This window comes from Cibotium barometz, chromosome 3 (assembly GCF_041138505.1).
Source record: "Cibotium barometz isolate CiBa-2024 chromosome 3, ASM4113850v1, whole genome shotgun sequence".
NCBI lineage: Eukaryota > Viridiplantae > Streptophyta > Polypodiopsida > Cyatheales > Cibotiaceae > Cibotium > Cibotium barometz.
The window spans coordinates 3,317,081-3,335,990 of NC_141048.1; the positions used below are offsets into that span (position 1 = coordinate 3,317,081).

Below are 18,910 nucleotides of genomic sequence, written 5' to 3' on the forward strand. Positions count from 1 at the left end.
ATTAAAATCAACTTAGTGGCTTTGTTTGCATCAGATAGTCTTCTTGAGAGTTACGATTTTATGTAGGAAAAGGGGCCACTATCTATGAGTTAAAACCACGTGGATGTGGAGCCGGTTAAGCCACCATTAGGCTTAACCGGCTCCACGTGGATGTGGAGCCGGTTAAGCGTGGAGCCGGTTAAGCCACCATTAGGATTAAAACCACGTGGATGGTGAACTCCATACAAAAGGGAAGGTGTCGTGTCCGGGGAATGTGTACAAGTGTATACGCAGCTCATTATCGATCATGAACGAGTGATATCAGTTGACGACAATTCACCACCATGGTCTTGTGCGGCTTCCCCCATGGGGTTGTCTGGGACGCTCGACGCTGCGAGCCCCTATCTAGAAGCGGTCCTGTCCACGGATTTAGAGCCCTCACCTTCCACACTCGCCACAAGGGCCCTTCTCACAACTCAGCAGAAAGAAGCCATGGGGTTCTTCTTCTCTTCGCTCCAGCTGAGTTCTCAATGTCTCATTTTCTTTGCAGGGTATCTTATGTTGCTATCCCCGGTTGTTTTAGGGTTCCGTTGGCTGTGGCAGAGGCGAATCTTGGCAGTGTTCTGGTTCCGTCAGCCAGGGCAGAAAGGAACCTTAGTAGTTTCAGGGTCCCGTTAGCCAGACAAACAAGACCTGGTAGGCCGAGGGTTCTTTCGGTAAGAGCAGAAACTGATTATGGCAGGTCCAGGGTTTCGTCAGCTATGGCGGAAACAAACCCTAGCAACAGGAAAACAGAGTATGGAAGTTCTGCTGGAGATGCTGATGAGTCTGCCTATGTGAGTGTATGGGATTCGAATGCAGAGGGCATCCGCAGACGCTGGAGGACGAGCAGGACTTCTTCTGTGGATTTTGGGCCTGCTGAAGGACGCCCTGATTATGTTGCTGATGCAGAAAATAATTGGCAGTGGTGGCGAACTGGTCCCGACGATGATGCTTACGAGGGTGACACCGATGAGGAGGAGGATGATTCAATTTTCTCGTGGTTCAACTTGGACAACTTTGATGTGCTATCGGTAAGCCTGCCCATCGTTATGTTTGAGGGATGGTAGTTTCTTGGTGGAATAAACCATGCAGGTATAGATTTTAGGGATGCCTTGTGCATAGCTTTGTAAAGATGATAAGCTTTTGCATTCAGAGCAAGTAAGCTCAGAATTTTAGACAAGAGGTGCTATACTTATTGTTGTGATGGGTTTAATAATGGGAGTGATGGATAGTTAAGAGCGTTAAGCTTTAGGCATGGCTGTGAACATTTGGAAATTGTAGACTTGTGGGAGTAATGGAGAGGAACAAATGGAAGGACACATGGGCAGCTAACTTTGGCCTTTTTGGCATTCCATTAAAGAGAAGCATTTCATGGGTGTCCCAAGTGAAGCCTTGCGTGAGTAAGTGTGGCATCATCCCTGTCTGCTGATGTGCGAACAATTCTGTCCAGAACTTGGCGAGCCATGGGTGCACACATCAAGCTGATTTGAATGTTGGTTTGCTAACATTCTTAGCGCACACTCGCTATATCATATGCACCCATGCACTCCAGTAGTGTAGTGTGTGACACATTGACTCATCATCAGTGCTATACTTGTACAGAAAGTAATACCTTTTTTAGGAATATTTGTCATACACCATGACCCCATTGTGAGCCCTAGTCTTGAGACATGGCAAGCACGAGCTATCTAGGTCAGTCTCCTAGCCGAAGGTGTCAAGGTTAGTCCCTTAACCCACTTGTAGAACAAGCATTCATTAGGTCATCCTTGCGTTAGCCAGCATTTAAAGCATTGGGAATGCTATGTACCTAGAGCTAATCCTTAGATTAGCAAGCCTAATCGAGCCGGGTTAGGGGGCCGTGGGATTAAGAGATAGCAGGCAGATACAGTGGGCTAAGGTTTATAATTAATAAAACTGCTTATCTATAGTAGGTTATATAGTGGCAATTATCACTATGTAAGTGATGCCTTGGGTTATTATTTGTGAAGTTGTGTGGTACACTTCTGATGGGTCTGTGCCTAGGCTAGAGTTTCTCATGGACATGGTAGATTCCAGATAGTCTTGCCCAGAACCCATGTGGGCAGGAACTGGTGGTATGGGACGCTAGTGTTGACTAGCATGCATCTGTGGAGTGGAACCTTAGCCCGTGGCTTGGGGCTGGATTGAAGTATTGATCCTACGGTTGGGTGGGAGCTTGCTTGCACACCTTCTATTTGGTTTTCTCTAATCTTGTGTTGGAATGTGTTTAGGAGATCTTGGTTGGACAGGCCCTGGAGGCCTTTTATAGAGGGAAGAGATATTAAGGTTCTATGTCAGCCTTGGAGGGGCCAACCTATGAACCTTGGGCTTGTGGGCACCATAGGCCACACCTTATAGGCATACAAGGCCTTACTGAGTTGGCAGCTTTATGGGCAATAGAACAGCAGTTGGCTAGCGCAACTGCATTTTATGGCATTTAGTGCTATTTTTCAGCAGGTTGTGAGCATTTGCACCTGGCTGACAGCAGCCTAAAATAGCCGATCAGCAGCCTGAAGGCACTATATAAGCAGCCCCTCAGTTCATTGCTAAATCATCTCATTATTCATTCATTCAGCAGTAGAATCAGTGCAAAACATGTGTGCCTAAAGACCTTGGTCTTTGGCATGCATAAATCTGAACCAAGCACTTAGTGCTTCAGTCCATAGGCAGCCCCGAAGTTTCCTTCAGCATTCAGCCGTTTAGTGCTGAGCTTAGCTATGGAGGCTTGAAGCAATGAGCAACCATGGCTAAGAAGTAGGTAGGGAAAGAGAAAGAGAGCTAGAGAGAAACACTATGCTCAAGAGAGAGAGTGATAAACATGACTGAATGATATAACACTTGCTTGATTCATTCCATGAAAGTACATGTATCTTTATAGGTTTATAAAGATTCTTTTGTGACATCATTGCTTGTGCTAGACGCACCCAAATATCTAGATATTATTTAATACCCCTCTAAGAGGTGGTTTACATGCAAACACACACATACTTCCTCACTCATAGGAGTTCTCTCACACGGGTAAGACCTTGATTCCCAACAATTCCTCCTTCAAGAGATTAGCTCATACTATGTCAAGGATAAATGTAGGCTCATGGCTGTAGTTTCTCATGCCAGTTATGGGGTCCCAAGGTTAGAGTACACATAGGATCAAGTTAGTCACTCACAACACACAACAACACAACACAACACAACACAACTTTGGACTTAAAAAATCCCAATCATCATAATAGTAGTTTGCTTCCTCTGTGGAAAGCTCTTTCTCCTCAATGATATTGGCATCTATTACAGCAATACTTTTAATCTGTGTAACATTGTAATGTGAGTCATTTTGACATTTGTATACTTATTACTAACAAATAGTAGACCTATATCTCTTGATTTTATACATATAGGCATTTCGGTCCGTACTTGTCCCAGGGTGAAACGTTCTAAGTTGGAACTCCGCGTTTTAAGGTGAAACATTTCGGGGCTGAAATGTTTCGTGGTGATGTTGCATATGGATAATGCTCCAAGAAACTAGGATTTCTGAAAATTAGGGTTTCAAAAATCAAGGTTTTTGAACAATGGTGGTTTAGCAACATCTTAATGTTAGATATGCACCCTCTATTTGGAGTTGATTGCTATGATTGAGCAGGATTTTGGGAAAAATATTAAAAGACCCAAATTCATGTTTGTACTTTCCTAAGCATGTTCCCCCCCCCCCCCCCCCCCCCCCCCCCCCCCTCTTTCCCCTCTAATTGAGTCTTTTGAAGCTGCAGCTGCTGTGGTGTTGCCAGGTGGCTGAGGCGAAGGCGGCGCTATGCACATGCAGTTAGGGCACTGCTGAGAAGATGGCGCCGGTGGAGATGCAGCTACAATAGGCGGCAATGGTAGATGCTGTTGGGCGGCATCCTCAGACAGTTGAGGCAGCTACAGTAAAGGGAGGCCAGCATGGGCTGTGCAGCTAGTACATGGAGACGTTGACAACCAACATCCGCATGTCGACGTCAAAGAATAGTAGCAGTATTAGCAATAACATCAGTAGGTCGTCATTGAACAACAGCACAGCATCAGGGATGTTACAACCCCATGGATCTCCTAAACGCAAAATACGAGTGATTAGTACAAATCCCCTACGAGGGGTGCAAACTAGCTCACCACCAAACCGTAGGTTCATGTCTGCAAATCTCTCTCGAGCCAGAGGCTAAGGCTCCAATCCCATGAACCATGCCAGTTAGCAGTCACAAGAAGCATTTCGAGGTTTTTTTCGTTCGAGGTTTTTCGGGCAAAAGTTTTGTCCCACGGCTAAGAAACTGCGAGGTTTCGCAAAATCAATATTTTCATAAAGTATAAATACTTAAAGAACTTTTAGTAGCCATCTGAAAACATAGTGTAATGATGAAAAAGTGGAGTCTTCTTACACATCTTAGGGAACCATCCTTATTTTGGTGAGGCATTATGGCAATTTTGCTTGATTAGATGCCACAAGTGGTTCAATCAAGGACTCTTAAGAAATTGAAGAAGAGAAGGTAGAAATTGGAAAAGATTTAAGACATTGAAGGATGTTGTATGGAAAGAAGAGAGAAGAAGAAGAGAAAAGAAAAAGAAGAGCAAGGGAGAAGACGAGAAACAAAGAAGAAGAGAATGAAGGAAGGAGTTGTAGAGGTGAAAGAAATAGTAGAAGATGGAAAAGGCAAGGAGGAAGACAGGAGAAGAAGAGGGAAGGAAGGTGACGAGGAGGATATGGAAGAAAAAAAGAAACAAAAAAATATTGGAAAAATCTTTGGGGGGGGGGGGGGTGTGGAAAACAAAACTTGAAATTTGGGTGAAACTGCCATACTGGAGAGGTTTTGTTTTAAAAACCGTTTTGGAGTTTCGAGGTTTCAAAGTTTCAAGGTTTCGAAAGCTAGAAACAGGTTTTTTTGTTACTATGGCTAGCAATGATCCAACACTTCAACAAAAACGATGAATGAATTATATAGCGAAAAGCGTGTATATAGATTATGAAGGGGTTGGTTGGCCAGCATAAAAACCCATGACTAGGAACAAAGTCCACAACTAGAAAAAATGCCTAGGAGAGTGAAAATGACGTGTGAGAATGAGGGAAAAAAAAATTCCGGTTTTATAACCTCGATCGAGGTTCGGTGGCATGCATTTTAGGGTTTGCAAGATCTATACCACTGTCAAGGAAATGCTTTTACATGTGTTGATCATTTGGAAAATGTATCACTGTATGCTTAGTGTTGGGCAATCTTTCTGAGCTTAGACATTATGGTTGTTATGGATTATTTGAAGCTTATTCTACGAAAATACATCACTGCATTAAACCACCAAAGTGATCTTGTTTGAAGCTTGTCACTGCAGTAAATCACTAAAGTGCTCTTGTTGGAAGCTTGTTTTATGTCGAGGCTTTATCAGGCCTCAAATAAGATTTCTTGTACTGTTAGCAGGCAATCTCAATGCTTCGATGGATGCTACCAGCAGTAGCTATATTCTTGCCATGGCTGTTTGGGGGTCCTATGTTTCTCATGATGGCCTTTGCTTTCTTCCCGTTGGCACAGAAACTCTTGGGGCTACTTGTGCCTGGTGCTTGGAAGGCTGTATTGCAAGGTTGGAACTCTTCATCATCAAAATCTAAGCAGAAACAGCGTAAGAGATCCCGAGTGTCAAGTAGGGGCAAAAGTACCTCATCTTCTGACATGAATGAAGAAAGATACCCTGATTTTTGGTCGCGATTTTGGGCACGGACAAAGTATAATCAATCTGGCATCAGTGATGACTTCAAGGAAGAATCAGACTTCTATCAATCTGAAAATGAAGAATGGACAAGGACTCTGATACGCAACTTAGATAACCAAGGTCAGACCTCAAAGCTAGGTGGGTGGGATGATTTTGACGAGGACCTTTTGTTGCTTAGGAGGGGTACCAAAAATACAGGATTGGAGACGAGACGGAAGAAAAAAGAGGTGCCTTTAATTTTCAGGCTAGTAATAGCTTTGTTTCCTTTCCTTCGCTCTTGGGGAGGTTTTCTTTAAGCTATTCATGTTTTTGAAGCTTATATATAAAATAATAATGATCCATCTCACTCCTTTCTCTCTCTCTCTCTCTCTCTCTCTCTCTCGTGCATGCCTGTATTTTTCACCATCCTTTGGAGACCAAAATGTGCTCCATAGGACCTGGTGTGGAATGCGGACGAGTCATGTGTGTGAAGTGCATGTTCGTGTACCAGAGCAAAATGGCTAGTCCAATGTCATGGTTGTTAGGGATCGTATAAGTGCTTGTTTGTGTACCAAAACAAAACGGCTAGCCTCTGATATCGTTATTATCGTTTGGGATTGTGGTCAAGCACTTCGTATCTGCCCGTGTTTGCAAAGTGGTGTCAGTTGCTGAACTTTATTGCGAGGTGAGCTGCAAATTAGCTCCTCGTTCAGCCTTCAACCCTTGTTTCTTCTATGTAAAAAATTGGGCTTTTGGAAGGACGAGAAAGGAAAAGTGCAGTTGCACTATGTGTGTGAGTCTAGCCAAGTTTACAGGGATAGGATAGCACACGCCAAAACAAGGAGAAAATGTAGTCTCAGGAATCGCCTAGAGTGAGGCTGGCCTATGTGTCTTTCAAGCAGAAACTTGGAAACGCAATGCAGTTTTAATTTCAGGTGTTGAAGGCGACAATGTGTAATTTATTTGGCAACTTTAAAAGGGCAGTACAAGTGAAGACAGGGAAAACATTGCAAAACGTCATACAGTGCCCACAAAGGGTACATTCCAAATGGTACATTTAACACCATGTTTTTATACCTTCCGACCAAGGCTTTTTTGCATTTCATTTTGTGACAGTTATGGCTATGAGGGATATCTTAATGCCCGTGTCAGTACGTTGATAGGGAAGTTTTAGTTAAACTCCTTTTAGATGGATAGATGTGATGTGATGGGATAAGAAATCATTAATATTGCAAGGCTATGCTCTTATCACGTGTGGTTCATTGATGCTTTATTATAAATGGTTCCAGCCATGGTGTAGGCACACGGGAGAACCACATGCATGACTAATGTAGGGGGGAATTTGATTGATTATGCTCTTATGTCTATGTGGTTTGTCATGATTCACTCTGATGTTTTTGACACTCGATCTACTAACATCTACAAAAAAGGACCCAAAGGGCTTGTGTGGCCATGAATAGGACAGTGATACCATGAGAGAGATGATTAGATTTATTTTTACGTTATAAGAGGCCAAGGTATAGTTTATGAGACTCGTACAGGTAGATGCATTCGTATGCATTAGTTAAGGATTGAGATTCCATTGGGCTAAAGAGTAAACAAACCAAAAAAAACCTACTAATTAACTTTGATTTGAAGTGCAATACTCCTAATGCTAGCTAGCCCTTCCTTCCCAATAGACCACCCGTTTTCCTACTTTCTGTGCCATCCTCATCTTCTTTATATCTATTCTCTTTCACTTAAGTTGTGCTCGTGTGAGTTTTTATGCTATCCATAGCTTTGTACAAATCTTTTAAGGTTCTAGGTTGTCAAAGGATTCTTTATTCTTGAATGTGATTTGCATGATCATTATGTTCATATCGTATCTCAAATTAGGCTTTTATCTCCCGTTTGATTGTCAGTGTGGCATGGACCACTTTGTTCACTATCTCCATGGAGCCAACCTCTTGTAGGGCATTGAACAAGGAGTAGGGTGGCAAACAAGGTGGGGAAGAAAAGCAAGGGGGATCAACTGGTGTGGGCACCAACTTCACTAACTCAAGCAGGAAGCTTGCCCTTTGAAACGGTATGTGCTAAGACACAAGGGTCCATACTACCACTTTGTGTGTGTGTGTGTGTGTGTGTGTGTGTGTGTGAGAGAGAGAGAGAGAGAGAGAGAGAGAGAGGATATGTAATGAGGTGTCATCTTAGTTAGTGTAAATGGTGGTTGTGCAACTAGCAGACATTAAGATGGATGAAATATTTATTTTCCTTGTAAATGATGGTTGGATGGGGAATGCAAGAATGCTAGTAAGAACATGCTTGAATGTATATTTGGAGTGTTCCACTTCCTAACCCATAGAATGCACTTACAATCACTCCTATGAGAGTATGGTGAAGCGCACAAACACAAAGTCATCTAAGATTGTTTAGCATTTGAGATGACCTATTTTAAGTTGTATAGAAGTAGAGCGCATGAACGGACATGGTGGCGGCCTCAAGCATAGTGAAATTTTATCTCATTGCGGTCTAAAGGGATTTGAAGAAACGTTCGACTGTAAAGATAGCATAATGCTAATACATCAAAATGGAGGAAAAAGCAATAGAAAAGCATGCATGCAACAAGAAGGAGAAGAAGAGAAAAGCATACAAGCTACTTCAATCACAAGAGTAAGAAGATTCAACTCAATTGTGAGAATGGGGTTATGTGCTTTCTCATTATTCAAAATGTCTTATATATAAGATTCATGTATACAATGCTCGACCGCCCAACTAATGCCTGGGTCCAATAAGCTCTAGTCTAGGCTGATTTCCTAGTCTAAATGTACATCATCGACATTACACAAGTTGTAAGCTTTGTGTTTGACTATCTTCCTGCATTACATAAGTCGTAAGTTTGTAGATTTCCCATAATCGTTTTACACTAAGTGCATTGCACGGTATAAAAATGTCTCATATATAAGATTCATTTATACAATGCTCGGCCGCCCAACTAATGCTTGGGTCCAATAAGCTATAGTCTAGGCTGATTTCCTAGTCTAAATGTACATCATCGACATTACACAAGTCGTAAGCTTTGTGTTTGACTATCTTCCTGCATTACATAAGTCGTAAGTTTGTAGATTTCCCATAATCGTTTAACACTAAGTGCATTGCACGGTATAAAAATATAGCTTGAAGAAGTTTCCACGCATGAAGTGATGTTAGCCAATGTGGTTAACATCGCCCCCTCAGAATTGGCAATGAAGCTCCATGGGAGGCTAGTGGTAGAAGCGGCTAAAGTTCTAGTAGAAGTCAAAGCGGAACTTCGTATACTGGGTGGTTCGATATAAGGCTTTGTAGGATGTCTAGAAGGTAGTTTCAAACGCGTCTTCAAAAGTGAGCATACTCCAGCCTTGCATCCAATGTACTCACTTATAGTAGCCGAGTATTTGGCAAAGTGTGGGACCCTTTTTGATGTCGAAGACCATGCCCTATTGACCTTCATCGAATGCATGCGAGTCTAGAAATTTCACCAAAAAGACAACGATGAGCTTGAAAAAGAAAATGGTGGCGACCATATCTGGGTCCGGCACAACATAATCCTGGATGAGCTTGTGCATGGTGTAAAGCATCCATTCTTCATGGAGCAAGGGGTGGTCGAGGCAGATGAACTCTAGGAAAGTTCAACTGTAACTTGGGGTTCTTATCTAGCTCATACTCAGAAATTTCCAGGTCCATCTGCATTCAATTGGGAAATAAAGGGGCCCAATCTTGAGGTACCTTGGGGCATAACAATACTCTTTCCAACACTTGGCCTTCAAAAGATACGGATGTTGTCACATGTTGCTCCCCCATAAGATCGTGCATGATTGGGGCTATGCTCGCCTGCGATGAGATAGTGACCATTGATGGAACTTCTACTACAGATAACACTTGATGAGGTTTATGTAGTGTCGAGGGTAGGGTCCAAGCATTGTTGCTGGTCTAATATTATGAGTTCTCAGCCGATATCTTTCCCGTCTAGAGGATCATGCCAAATGAATGGGTAGTTAGGGGGTGCATCTACTGCTTTTCTTGGAGACGGGCTTGAGGGATTTCACCTTCTTTAAGACATGTGGGGTGATCGGCATCATGCAAGGTTGAGGCATTGGTGAGGCCATTGAGGACATCAGAGAGGTTGGGCTTGGGAGATGAGGGGGGTGATGGTAAGTTGGGAGAGACATGTGGGGATATCCAGGGAGGAGTGGCAAGTGGTGAAGTGATGGCAAAGAGAGGGGTAGCTGCCGATGTAGAGGGTTGGTCCAAGCATCGAGGTTTGTTCCTTTTCTTTGCCTTTGGTGGAAGTGCTTGAAGTAGCTTCAACTAAAGAGGAGCCTCCTAAGGTGAAGGGCCCTAGTAGAAAGTAAGGTGGGACCACCTGCTGTTCTTATTGGGGAGCCTTCTTTGGATAGGTCTTTGCTGCCAAATGTATCATCATCATCGTGGTCCTTGTGGCAGTGTCCGTGTTATCCTCGTCCTCATCTTTGACTTCAAGTGTTGGCTTCATGGACTGATAAAACTCAAGGGCCTCTCTAAATTCTTCGTCAAAGATGGCCCGGGGGTATTCCACATGGACCGTGTTGAAGAGGTGGCATTTACTGGTGCGCATCGTTGCAACTGGTTCGAGATGCAATGGTATATAATACTAGATGCCCATGGGGACATATGGAGCCTCTACAATGAGATGGCAAGATGCTTCAATGCACACCAAATTGCATGGGACATTAGGTTATGGCTCGTACCCGTGTACGAGGGTGTGCTTGTGTTCATGGCCAATCTTTGTGTTCATGCCTAGCCAGAGTCTCGCAAGCTTCACCTCCCTGTACAAGGGTCTTGCTATGTCCGCATATAGGAATATAAATCCTCTATAGTATTCGACATGTCCCATGAAGAAATGCTGGACACCCTTGAAGTTGGTGTGGGAAGTGGGAGGTCAAGGATTAGCTTCACCTTACTATGCTATATGTTATGTTGGCATATAGGAATATAAATCTTCTATAGTATCTAACATGTCCCATGAAACACTAGACACCCTTGAAGTTGGTGGAAAGTGGGAACTCAAGAATATGCACATAAGTCTTTGGAAAGTACTTGTGGCGTTGGATAGGACAAAAGGCATAACTTTGTCTACGTAAGTGTCCCACTCTATGGCAAATAAAGTCTTATGTTGATCATTCGGGTATATTTCCACCTATTTATAACCCGAGAACCCATCAAGGGTGGTGAATTGTAACGGGTAATGGTCCTTAATGAAACTGTGGCTACATTAACCTTTTTAAGGTCAACACAAAACCGGATCTTCCCATTTTTCTTAAGCACTATGACTATTTATTGGGGATTGCCGTTTCGTATGCTCTATCTCATAAATGAATCCAGCTTCGACAAGTTTGTAAATTTCATCCTTTACCATTTTGGAATACTTGGAATTCATTTGGTAGGCACAATGCCTTGATGGCCGTGCTCCTTCCACAATGGGAATTGTGACCACCTCTGGGGGTAGGCCCCTCATGTCCAATTAAAGCAATCTTGGAATTCTGTGAGTATTCAAGGAGGTCTTTTTCTTCTTCTTTGGAGCTAGGTCCTTTCCAATGTATATATGTTTGGGATCCTTTTCATAGGTCCTACCAGGTTGATGTCTTCAACCTTAGTCGGTCCGTTGTTGTAAGATAATCCACGCTTCCGTTCAAGGGTTCTTTTTGCCTTCTCAAAGTGTACAAAGCAGTCCCCACATTGTATGTTTTAAAATGTCCAGGCACCTGTCTAAGGTCATTAGCACATGTGCTCTCTTGTAGCGCATGCTTAGCTTCTTTTTCAGCTTCTAAGACTTTGTGTTTTGCTCTTTTTGTGGAGCAAGAGAGTTTTATAGACTCATTTAATCTTGTACGTTCATCTCTCTCTATGGTCATTAACCTTACCAAAATCTCAAAAAGATTGAGCTCCTTCTACCCATGTTCCTCTTTTCCTCCCTAGAAAAGATCTAGGTCACCCCTTTTTTATCTTTTTAGGGCCCAATCTACCACCTCTTAGTCACAGATATAAGCTTCAAATTCTAGTGGACGTTGCATTCTTGCTGCGCTTAGCATATATATGGCAATGATTTCCTTGCCATCTGTCATGGCATATCTTGTGCATGTTCTCGTTAAGAGGATGTCCATAGTTGCAAGAATGTGCATCCAGTTTTCAGATTCTTCCAACTCTAGAAGCGAGACAAACTTTGAGCTCTCACATAATTTCTTTACCCTATCTTTTGTGACAGGTTTAGCTTAGTGGTGTTATTAGTGGTTATGGAGTCTTCATCAAAAGTTCCACCACTTATAGGATGAGTTTTCCATGTTTATAGATTCACTATGAGGGTTTCATTCCTTTTCTGAACATAGATGTGATCTGTGTCCCAATGATGGACCATCCAGATCTCTCTCATGAAGGGTATGCCTAGGATAAAGTCATAGGAATTAGGCTCTTGAGAGTTGTTAGGCTCTTGAGAGTTGTTCATCACCAAAATTGAGTGAGAAACGTAGGCCAAAAGTTTTAATTCTCAGTTTTAGACCTAGGAATCAGGTTGTTGAGATAATTTCATCACCACAATTAAGAGAAATGTAGGCGAAAAGTTTTAATTCTCAAATTTTTGTAATAGCCCCATGGGTTGCGGTGGCTCCGTCAGTGAGCTTGACTATTAGGGTGGTAGTGTTAAGTGATGGTTGCCCTCACTTTTCCTAGCATTGCTTGGTAATGATCCTGACCCACAGCTCCTCCATCTACGATGGGCGGTGATTTAGTTGTCTTGTATTTTACGAGGAGGGGATGACGTTCCTGTCATCATTTTCAAAGTACATTTGGAAAGGCTTGGTGAATTGCCTAGGTTCGTCATCCTCTAACTCATCCGAGGAGTCTTGAATTGATTGTTCTTCCATTCCCTCTTTTAACTTACCATCCACCCAATCCTTTAAGTCCTTCCATAGGCTTGGACTCATCCGAGGGGTCTTGAATTGATTGTTCTTCCATTCCCGCTTTTAACTTGCCATCCATCCAATCCTTTAAGTCCTTCCATAGGCTTGGACGTCTTGAATTGATTTTTCTTCCATTCCCTCTTTTAACTTACCATCCACCCAATCCTTTAAGTCCTTCCATAGGCTTGGACTCATCCGAGGGGTCTTGAATTGATTGTTCTTCCATTGCCGCTTTTAACTTACCATCCATCCAATCCTTTAAGTCCTCCCATAGGCTTGGACTGATTGAATTGATTTTTCTTCCATTCCCTCTTTCCATCCAATCCTTTAAGTCCTTCCAAAGGCTTGTACTTCTTTGGAGTAAGGACCCAACATAAATTTTCACTTGGGAGGAAAGGAAGGCAGTGAGTCCAACTATCTCTAGGTGTTTTTCCATTATCTCTCACATAGCTTTTGGGGCCAATAATGGGGTAAGGAATGTGTATAGGCCCCTTTGAGTGTGGTATTCATTAGTCATCACCCAAGAGTTTGGAGGCCATGGCCTCAAAGCTTTTCTCTTCATCCCCTAATCCTTGTTTTGAGTTTTCTTAAGTCATGGGATGAATTGGTTCTTTTCATGGTCTTCTTTTGAACAAGGTGAAACTAGTCTCTGTGCATTGGAATCCTCTACAATAGTGGGGATTACCAGAGGTTCAGCCTCCATTTGTGCTTGGCATGCTCTTACTAGCTCCTGGGCTACTTCAAGCCTGCCTTTTTCCTCAATAGGATTGGGATACTCTACTAGCTTCTTAGGCAAGTTGTTGGGATCTAACTAGTTCCTCTAGGTCTTTATCGAGTTGGGGATTCTATTTTTCCTTTGAAGAGGATGAAGAGATATTGGAAATTGTGTCCTCACTTACCTCTTGAACTGTCACATGGTCTTCTCCTTGTCCTATCTTCTTGGTTCTTCGTCTTCTATAGTTTTAGGGGCAACTCTAGGATGTTTCAAAACTTTGTTGGCTGGTAGGACTTGGGCCAGCTTACATACCCTTTGAGTACGAGAATCTCAAGCTTGTTTAGCTTCGTGAATAGCATCTTGCCTCCTATTGAGAGGAACCGTTTATGACTGCCCATCCCCCTGATGCTTAGCAAATTAAGGCTTCTATTGGGTTTGTGCTCTTGGGTTGGACTCTTGGATGTACATATGGTCAATACCACATCCTATGTAGAGTGGTTTTAAAGGCTATGGGTTAGTCAGTGCGACTGCCTTAGACTTCTTGATGGGACACTCTGCCACCCGATGAGGTTCCTTACAATGTGATAGCATTGTAGTGCATACGGGATCCTAAGGGATTGACGTTCCTCCCCCTATTCAGTTGCATTGCGACTATATTTACAGGGTAGACACTATCACCATCTTGAATGTAGTGGCTTATGATTTAACTTGGGAGATTCGAAGCCTGTGGTTGTTCTAGGTAGTTAGTGTCCCCTCCTATTTCTTCGTCCTTCCCCTGAGGGACTTCTATTAGGGTTAATTAGTTCATGTGGGGACACTCTAGGAATGGGTGGTTGTTATGGCAATAATGGAGGTGGCATGGGTAGTTCAGAACTCTTAGAGCTCCTCTTTGGGGCACATACTACCCTAGGTGAGGTGCGTTGGCAACCTGGTAAAGCCAGGTGTTGGGTGGGTGTGGGTGGGTGTGGAGTAGTGTGTGACGGCTGTTGTCTCTAAGTTTGATTCCTATAGCAATGGACAGTGTCATGGTTTCCCATCCTCATGTAGTATACACACTAGACTTATCTTGGTCTTAGGTGGGGGAATTCTTTGCTAGTGTGGTTTGCGTGACATATTGAACACTAGACCAACTCACACCTATGATACAGATGTGGTTGGCCTATGTTATCTTTTCTTACCCTGACCTTCCACAGCTCAATCATTTACTGCTTAAGTGCATGGGTTGCTAGGTCTTTTATGGTTGGTGCGACCTATGGCTCTTTCCCTTTGACGTCGAAGTACTCTGCCAAAGGTGCTTCATAAGGGGTTCCCTTAGGGAGATTCCTTAAAGAAGTTCCCATGAAGTTATCATCAACAATAGATTGGCACTTCTACATCACAGCTCAAAGTTTTTATACTTTTCTGAGTACAAGGCATTATGCAAGGTTGTATCGAGGATTCCTTCCAAGGCTCTCCTAGTTAATTTTTTGTTAGAGACTTTATTATTGTTTGAGCATGGAGAGTGAAGGTATCTCACTCTGTCTCTGATTGATTTTTTATCTTACTATTTGGCATGGTAAATTTGATCAACTGGGTTCCTAATTGTGAAAGGAGTCTTCAAGGAGTCAAAATCAGCCTTATCTTTTGGTTTTAGTGATCGGAACCACTATCTTGCCTTTCGTTCTAGGCCGAAGTCACTTACCCGAACAAGGTCATTAAGCTGACTGCATGTGGCACACATATGATCAAACACTTCCAGGTGTGCAATGGGGTCTCTAGTGTCTTTAATCTTGGATATCAATTTTGCGATTTGCATGGGTTTAATATTATTTTGGTGGCTAGGGTTTGGTCCCACTCAATAGCTCCACAGAGCGGTGGTGTTACTATTAGCCCCGTTGCTAACCCCTCCCTATTTGGGCTACTATCCTGTTGAGACGTACTATGTTTTACGTCATGTAATTAATTTAAATATTCTGAGTCATAGGCCGGGCTTGTCGGCACCACATGTAAAGGATAAAGGGATTGGGTGATCGCCGATGAGAGGTGCACCTTGAATATCAGTAGGGTAAGGGTTAGGATTGGCCGGCCATGTATGGGCACCCATGTGTGAACAGCTAAGTCCTATAAGAGTCAAATGTAACCCTAAAACTCTTATTCTCATGTGTTGAATACAAGAGTTCTCTTGCCTTATCTTCTTGGTTTCCTTCTCCTGCGTGTGTGTGTGTGTGTGTGTGTGTGTGTGTGAGAGAGAGAGAGAGAGAGAGAGAGAGAGCGATCGAGCACTATGTAGCGCCACGGCGGGGTGGAGAGGCGGTAGAGTGCCTTCTTCACTGCGACGCGAGAATCCTTCACGGTGGCGGTTTGAGCGGTGAGTGACACACCTTTGCATTCTATTTGAGCTTGCTTTCCTGGTTGTATGCTTGCAGCCATTCGTGGCTTGCATACGGTGTTCGGCAAGTCCCCAGCTATTACGACTCGTGCGGCAAAAGCGCACATTTTTGGCACCGCTTCTGCCGCCGCCGGCGGCGAGACGGATAGGCGGTAAAGCAGCGACGGCTGCTCCTTCTTCACTGCGACGCAGGAATCCTTCATGGCGGCGGTTTGAGCGGTGAGTGTGACACACCTTTGCATTCTGTTTGAGCTTGCTTTCTTAGTTGTATGCTTGCAGCCATTCGTGGCTCGCATACGGTGTTCGGTAAGTCCCCAGTTACGACATGTGGAAAAAGCGCACATTTTTTGTGCCGCTGTGCCGGGGAAATGCCCAGCAACCAAGCTCCAGTTTGTAGCTCGGTCTGCTGCGTGAAGTGAAATTTACACTGTAGGAAAGGCGACTGTGTGTATGGTGTTGATGTTTTTTCGTGTTCTGTAATTTGTTCCTGCAATTCTGGTTTTCCTGGTTAATTTCTAGCGCCCTGCTCTGTTTTCCTGGTTAATTTCTAGCGCCCTGCTCTGTTTTCTGGTTTGCTGCATTGTGAGAACGCGGACGCGCTGTGTGCTAGCAGCGCCGCGGCCAAGTCTGAACCCAAGAAAGAAACCCTAGAAAACTTATCCCAAAAAAAAAGATGAAATTAAATTTGAAAAAAAAATAGATTTTTTCTTTTCTAGAAAAAAACAAACGTGTTGAGAGGAAAGATTTTTTATTTGAAGAAAAAAAATTTGAAAAGAAAAAACCCCCAATCGACCCCGACCTCGATCTCGGTCTTTTGATATATATATATAGGAGAGTGAGCCTCCATAGCTTTCTTTCAAGTGAGAGCTTAAGGAAAGTGGTGCTCTATATGTAGCCCACCCCCCAAGGAGTGAAGTGAGCATGTGGGATAAAGCCTTCACCCTTCCCTCCACAAGCAAATAGGCCTTCACCCTTCTCCCACAAGGAAACAGACTATTTTGAGGACCACAGGAGCTCTTGATAGGCGAACATTGTGCTGTAAAGCACGCTAGGACCCTTTAAACGATACACTCGTTTTGAGCTATCACATGCCCTAGTCTAGGTTCGACCATAAGTAAGGGGGTTAAAAAACAGGTTAAAAACAATATAAAAGCAAGTAAAAACGAGGTGCGAAATACCCAAGAAACCACTTGTGTGGGCTTCAAGGGTAGTTACCAACGCACGTAGGGTACCCACGTCACATGCATCTACGCTCTGGTCGGGTGCTAGAGTCTGAGCCACTAGAAAGCGTTTCAGTTTACGCAGGCTCACACCATCCCTCCACGTTAGCATCTTGGCCTTCCGCTGGAACCCAAGGAAGTATAACCCAAGATCCACGAATAGCGGCTAGTGACTCGTCCTCTGACTCAGACGCCATGGAAGGGCACCCTACCAAGAACCCTGAGGAGACAAGCCAAAACATGCCAGTTTGGGCCGCCCCACAACCCGAATCTAGCATGTTTAGTCGTCTAATAGAGATCTTTAGTAGAGCTACACGCTCTGAACATACGCTCTGAACATGCGACAAGCGAAGTAAATGAAGAAGGAGGGGTAGTGGATTCGTCATTCACATCTCATGTAGACCCTACCCTCCCAAAGAGTGTCTATGTGGATATTCTACCCACTTCGTTTAATGAGGGCCCTACTGAGCTACCACCTTCCGACGCGCTTCCTAAAGTAGAGGTCCCTGGAAGTCAATCCATAAGAAGTGACATTGCATCCACTTCAAAAAGAGAACCGTTTGGCACACCAAGTCTGGATGGGATATTTTCTCAATAAAAATTGGGAATATGATCTACACACAGAGACTCTAACTGACCTATACACGGGTTACACATACCATGTAGGTTGGTTAGAAGTCATACGATCTACATCTAGCGCCACTAATCTAGAGGAGCAACAACAAATGATATGTGAGGTTATTCATAGAATTATCCAATTCGAGAGGCAAAATAGGGGAGTGAGCCTAGTTTCCACTGGCCCTATGAGGTTTTTGGATACGGGTAAGGCCAAACAACCAACCCTATCACAATTGGAGACTCCCTCGGTCAGTCCCATAGACCCTTCGTATGTTGTTTTGCCTCGAGTCTCAATGCAAGTTGAGCCCACGAGCAGTAACTTTAGCTTTCCAACCTTGGCTCAACTTTCCATTAGGGAATCCACAATGCCTACCCCAATGATGAGCATGACGGAAGGCACACCTGTTACCACTGTAGTTAGTACGACACCGCTACCTAGTGGAACAATGCCTACAACAGTGCGTGCCATATGTACCTATCGCTACTCATGCTCATGTAGCTCCTACGCCTCTTGGTATGCCAATGGCGTATGCTCCACGACCGCCTTATCACAACCCTTATCCAAGAGGAGCTAGGCCTAGTCACATATCATATCCTACGTCAGCTGCCTACATACCCAGACCAACGCTCCCAGAAGTGCCTCCACCAGCTATGCCTGCTCACCTAGGTGATCTCGCAACATTTGCTCAGACGATCGGACGATCTATTGTGGAAAACATGTGGGGCATGCCTGAGAGAGAACCCAGAAGCAAGGCAGTACAAGTGGCTAAGCTCACTCAATACTTCAGTGGTAACGAAGATGTCAGGAAGCACATTGAAGTTTTTGAACACGTGTGTGATTCCTTGGAAGAGCACAATGAGCTACATAAATGTAAAGCCTTAGGCTTCACCTTGAGTGGAAAGGCCGGAGATTGGTATCGAACCTTAAGGGTTGAAGAGCGTACTCACTACCCCACTCTCAAGAGATTGTTCTTGAAAGAATACATACATGAGGGTGTGCTTTGGGGAGTAGCATTCAACTCCAAAAAGCTGAACGGGAGGAAGGAGAGTCAGTGAGGGACTTTATTAGTCGATTGAAGCATCTAAATTCTCGCTGCACTCCCGATGAGCGCTTTAATAACAACCAACTGGTCAATAGATTCATCCGAGGATTGCGCCACGAGGACATATACAATGGCCTAGTCATTAGAGGTCTTACAACGTGGGAAGCAGTCACTGCCAATGCAATCCAATTAGAAGACAACTTGATGATTGCAGGTAAAAAGGTGTCTTCGGAGACGAAATCTGTTAGTTCGCAAGTATCTGG

At 43.7% G+C, this 18,910-nt stretch overlaps 1 protein-coding gene across 1 annotated transcript; it reads left to right on the forward strand.

Annotated features, from left to right (window-relative positions):
- Positions 1 to 266: 266 nt before the first annotated feature.
- LOC147639616 (uncharacterized) lies at positions 267 to 6,320 on the forward strand. Its single transcript, XM_086772255.1, has 3 exons — positions 267 to 476; positions 563 to 1,052; positions 5,469 to 6,320. The coding sequence occupies exons 1-3, from the start codon at positions 346 to 348 to the stop codon at positions 6,051 to 6,053; spliced, it is 1,206 nt and encodes a 401-aa protein (XP_086628381.1). The 5' UTR covers positions 267 to 345; the 3' UTR covers positions 6,054 to 6,320.
- Positions 6,321 to 18,910: the final 12,590 nt, after the last annotated feature.

Coding starts and splice junctions, on each gene's coding strand:
- LOC147639616 (XM_086772255.1), top strand. CDS start 346: ATGGGGTTGTCTGGGACGCTCGACGCTGCGAGCCCCTATCTAGAAGCG. Junction 477..562: donor CAGCAGAAAGAAGCCATGGG/GTTCTTCTTCTC, acceptor CGGTTGTTTTAG/GGTTCCGTTGGCTGTGGCAG. Junction 1,053..5,468: donor ACAACTTTGATGTGCTATCG/GTAAGCCTGCCC, acceptor TACTGTTAGCAG/GCAATCTCAATGCTTCGATG.